At 40.2% G+C, this 5,581-nt stretch overlaps 1 protein-coding gene across 2 annotated transcripts in view; it reads right to left on the bottom strand.

Moving 5' to 3' along the window:
• Slc22a3 (solute carrier family 22 member 3) overlaps positions 1-5,581 on the bottom strand; it is a 144,253-nt gene that overhangs the window by 35,618 nt on the left and 103,054 nt on the right. For both annotated transcript variants that reach the window (XM_013067165.3, XM_004869002.4), the window contains one exon: positions 3,741-3,840. In XM_013067165.3, the coding sequence (XP_012922619.1) occupies positions 3,741-3,840 (100 nt within the window). The remainder of the gene's footprint in view (positions 1-3,740; positions 3,841-5,581) is intronic.

Here is a 5,581-nt window from a genome sequence, read left to right as displayed (position 1 = left end):
CTATTGGATGTGAATTTACAAAACAAAGGAGAAGATATAGTCCTTGTGAGCAACTATGCAACCAGTTAGAAGAAAGTCTTGTCCTTACTCAGTAGCATGGTTGGTTTTGATCAAATACACTCATGCATAACATCACATTAGCATCCCAACTCAAAGGCAGCCAAAATAATTACCTCTGTGGCTCATTTAGATCTGTTTAGGGGTTAATTAGCATTATAGCTTGCAAATTTCTAATGCATTTCTACTAAACAACAGGTGGCTTAGAAATGAGCTGCTGATGTGAACAAAAGACAGTAGAAATGATAGAATAATTCCCTGCAGTTTTAAAAGGGAACACATCAACAGGTTTTGGCAATTTGAGGCTAAGCAGTTTTGTTCTAGAGTAAATAGCCATGGGTCATATTTAATGAGCTTAGTTTGTAGAGCTGTAAATCATACTCTCAGATTATTTTTCAAAAGCAGGGAGTAGTTATGATTAATTTACTCTGCTTTTTATTATGAAAATTACAAACAAAAACATTAAAAGAATCTGTGTAACTTAAATTTTTTTGGTATAATTCTTCATGATTATACATCAGTTGGAAATTAATTCTTCCTGTACAATATTCAGGATCCCCCTTGAAAAATATCTGTATCTCTCCCTGTTGTCTAATCTAACTAATGTGACTGAATTTGTGGCAGAGTCCTGATCCAAATACCTTCTTCCTTCCTTTTTTTCCTGATGAATTAGAAAACCTGAGGGTTTGGGGATGAGGAACAAGGGCATCACAGGAGGAATGCAGGGCCCCTGGCTAGAGGAGAGTGCATTCACTAGTGTGGCTGCAAATGTGACTTGGTCACAAGAAGGCTTCTGTCCTGCTGAGTGCTGGAAGTCTGGTAGTCCCAGGGAGGCTCTGCCTCCAAAAACCAGCGCTGAGTTCCTCCTTTCTTTTGACCCATAAATCTGCCGAAGTGAAGCAAGCATAAACCCATGAGAAATCCCTCTCATACTACGAACCTCTTATTTTAAGACAACTCTGTTTCCTTCCTCACCATTCCCTCCTGCTTCATGAACCTTCTTGAACAGTCTCATTTCTCCTGATCTTTGAGTATGGCTACAACTGGGGTGACAGGACTGGGCACCATCCTGACCCCCCTCTAAGTCATTGTTAGTGATGACCGTTTAGCCCAGTGTGTCCCCTTTCTGGATGGAGCAAGACCCTACCATGGCAGAAGGCTTCGAAGGATGTTACACAGTTTTAATAACTATAATTCACTTCTTTGATTCATTTAACTTCATTTTACAAGATAGTGGTGTCATAAAGAGAAACTGCACCCCATCCCAAACTTCACATTGCACTGTTCTAAGGTGAAACAAGTGGGCTCTGGGTGGGGAATAAGCCACTGTTAATCCCTTTCCTCCCAAACAGGCACAAGAATCTACTGGGGTTCCTTGGTGAGGGAAATGGCCCCTGTCCTCTGATTGGCCCATCCCACCAGTAGGAATACAGCTGGTGATTTCATTTTGAGACCTTTCTTATGGAAGTTCTGGGAGGTGATTAATCAATCTTATTTTTCAAAATAGCTTCAGAAAACAGAACAATAAGATAATTGTATAAGTTAGCTATACTCTGCAAAGTTTTAAAGTTCTGGTAAAACACTCAGGAGACCTTTGGCAACAGTTCCCTGCCTCTGGAGAGGGCGATGTCCCTGAGTAATGGAAGAACAGAAGAAGAGATTTTTCCAGTCCTGCCAGAGGGGTGCTCACTATGTAAAATAAATTCACAGATAGGCTGCAGCATAAAATAAAACTATGGGGCCAGGGATTTACCTCAGTGGTTCCGCTGCCTGCCTCGCAAATGCAAGGTCCTGAGTTTGTTTGATGCCCGGGATCAAAAAGAAACTATACACAGCAATGGAGTCATACTTGTACTCGGCAGTATCACCCCCAGTCCTAGCTTTTAAAAGTTGAGAAACCATTCTGAATTCCTGCTTACAAAAAAGGGAATGTAAAAATTCCTATTTTATAGGATTGCTTTGATTATTCAATGAAATAACATATGTAAAACCATTAATAACTTAAGTGCTTTGAAAATGTCAGCTTCAAAACAAACAAACAAAAACAAAAAAACAAAAAACAAAACAAAAAAATGTCAGCTTTTACCCTCTTCCCAATCTACAGGTGAAGAAAAAACTACCTCGTAGTTACTAAAATGTATTTTTATGAATATTTTTGATACATTTTTATAAATTTAGAGGTCCACATTCTCATATCATTATTAAGGAAGATTAAGTTTTATTTAAAAATTAGTTGGCAAATTATTTTTAAAATTACACAAGAAATACCACATCATGTGATCTAATTGAAGAATCATCAAACACTACAGAAATCTGTCTACATAAAAAAGATGGCCCTCCCTTCCACATCCCTTTCTAACACATTTCTAGCCCCAGAGGGTATACATTATTGTTTTACATTTTAACCATTCATTTCTGCAGTCATGTTTTCTTTCTATTATTACAAATTTCAAACATAAAATGAGAATTTGTACAATGTGAATTTTTATCGATATAACTTTTTATATGTTGGTATCTTTTCCAATATATTCACTGAACACTACAGTGATACCCTGGTTGTCAAACTCAATTCCTCCCAAATTTGTGTTTGAACATCAAAAAGTTTAAGAACTCAACATATTTTTCCCATAAGAAATAATAGAAAACCAAATAATTGGTTCTGAGGCCCAAAAGTTTCCAGTACTTTAACAAATTTTGCAATGGTTCTCAGTTTTCCTCTTAGCTTTACTGCTGGTATCACTTTCTTTGGAGCTATAGTTACAATATTTTATGCAAATAAAGTGCTAAGAAAAGCACAGTGACAAATGTCTTAACGCACTAACACAAGCACTGGATGCTGTCTGGGCAAGAGTGGCTTTTAGACTGAAGCATCACCTCTTTGTGTCTACGGCTAGAGGCGATGTGTGATTCACTCTCAGCACAGACAGATTTTGTTCAAGTTGGAGTTTTTGTTTGACTATTGTGCAAAGCTGTGAACACAGCAGATTTTTTTCAAACTTTGCTATTTGAGCAGTGGAAAGTTTGAGCCTGTAGCTGTTTGACAACCAAGGCATCCCTGTATTTAGATCCTCCCCTCCAAAGTCAATCTCTCTCTCTTCCATCTCTATCTATCTATCTATCTATCTATCTTCTGTCATCTATCATTTACCTATCAGTCTGCCCATCTTCACTTAGCAATGATACATTATGCATCATCTATCTTTCTGTCACCTGCTATCTTCTCATACAGCTACACACTGGTTTATTTTGTAATAAATATAATAGCACATTTTTCTTGTTTCATTTTGTAGTCAATCTCAAGAAGCTTCCCATGCATTCCATGTAGATAGCCTTCACTTCTTTTCATCTTTGTGTAGTAACCCACATTAAAATTATCATCTTTCCTTCAGTTCCCTATTAATGCACATTTAAGTTGCCTCACTCTGCGACATATCAGTCCCTTTCTTTAAATCACTTCTGATTTTAACATCTTACTTGGAAATGCTTCCCAACTACATTTTAAAAACAGTTCATATTCTTTTATATCATGGGGTTTTTTAATTTTTCCATCTTTTTGCTTATTATGTGAAAGGGAGATTTAATGTTATCATTTCCTATGGAAATTCAATTTTCTCAACAGCATCTTTCCCTTGAGGGTTTAAAATGCTGCTTTGATTTGGAATATGTTGAGTTTTGTACAATACCTGCCAAGTTTTTCGACATCATCCACTGTCTCTGGCAAGGCAATACCCTTGGTTTCAGGCAAAAGCATCACAAGGCCACCACAAACCGATGCCAAGATACCTGCAAAGGGGAAAGGCATTACTATTGCAGAAGCACAGGCTGGCTGTCCCGGCTCCCGGCTCCCGGCTCACTCTGGAGGCTGCCAGGCTCATTGACCTTAAGTTACCCTTTCAACCACAGCACTCCTCTGCTTACCCTACTCAGCTCTTCTAGGATCTCAAATGTTCCCCACCTTCCTCAAATCCTGTACCACACCATGGGCCCTGGACCCTTGGCATACATCTGTTCGTTCACACCTTTAACAATTACAGTCCTGTGTCACTTAATGACAGGAAGATGTTCTGAGAAATGAATCTTTAGGTGATTTCTTTGTTGTGTGACCATCTTACACTACTGTATACTTATGCAAATTAAAACAGCTATGACACCACTAGGCAATAGTCTTATGGGATCACCACAAGATGATATTGTGGGTCACTGAAAATATCCTTACGTGGTGCATGACTGTGTTTATTGAGTATCAACCAAGCTAAGCACTCACCTTCTGCTTCAGAAGGAAAGCAGAACCAGAGAAGATCCCCTCCTCTTCCCTTTCCTGACACTAAAACTTAATTGCATCCTCTCCTTCCCATGAGGCCTCACTTAGTCCTCTCTTTTTGGGTCTTCATTATATTGATTAATCTACTCTCTAGCATCTTCAATCTAGCAGTAGGAGCATTCCAACACACTGAAACTGTCATCTCCAACAAACTGTCTGTTAGCCTCACCCTCCACTTACCATCCTCCCTTTTCTGTTCTTTGGAGTCCAAACACTGTAATTGCCTATTTTCTCACACCTATCTTAGCAGTGTGCTGGCAAATGTCTAATCGCCAGCTCTGTACAATAAAGCCCTGACTTACAGCTTTGCCTGTTTCCATGGTATAAATGCTCCGGCATGGGCACTTCAACCTACTGGCACGACCTCCGGGAACACGGTCCCAGGGAAGAGACAGACAGTAGTGCTCCATCCTACTGTGTTCCCACCAGAAAGATACAGTAGAATAAATAATCTGAAGATCATCCATAATAGTAAAAATGTGGGATTAGGAACTGGTGAATGTTGAATATTTATGATCTCTGCTTTTAATGTATTTTATACACTCTAATTTTTAATTATGGTTGTATTTAATGACTGACTGACTCTCAAAATTCTAAAAAATGTCACAGTCAGTGCTGGTGAGCTGATAGGAGCCAGTCCTAGCATGTCACTCTATGTCATACATCCAGCCCCACTGCACACTGCTCCTGCCCTGCATCCTCCCTGGTCCTCCTCCAGCCAGGTCACCAACTGCCTTTGCTCAGATCCAATGGCACTGCTACTGGGCTTTGTTGGCCAGTGTAGAGTTATACCTACCTCCCCTCGACTTCCTGCCGTGCCCTGCCCTGCCCTCGTGGTTTCCCTGCTCTCCTCTCACTTTCTCATCTCCCATGTCCTACATTCTGGCCACTGCCCCAGTTTCACCAGTGATCCATATTCAAATGTTTCTGAATCCCCATCTGTAGGCCAATTTCTCTCCTGGGCTCAGTGACATCCAAACTCCCAGATTCTCAATAGTTTGACTTGGAATCTTACAGCTACCTCACTTGCATCCCCCCTCAGCCTGCTACAGCCTTCTACTAGTGCTTGTCTTTCATCTGTAGGTTCCTGGGCCGCCCATCTCATGACTCCTTGGCTGCTGGTCCTGTCAACTATCCCACCTGCCAATCTAATTCCTAAGATGCTTCCTCTCCATTCTGCTCCCATTGCCTCCTTAGATCAAG

Source organism: Heterocephalus glaber, unplaced genomic scaffold (genome assembly GCF_053883595.1).
Source record: "Heterocephalus glaber isolate CG9 unplaced genomic scaffold, H.glaber_assembly_v1.0 deba00001523, whole genome shotgun sequence".
Lineage (NCBI taxonomy): Eukaryota > Metazoa > Chordata > Mammalia > Rodentia > Bathyergidae > Heterocephalus > Heterocephalus glaber.
The sequence above is the reverse complement of the archived record's forward strand: the minus strand, read 5'-3'. Positions and strand labels throughout refer to the sequence as shown.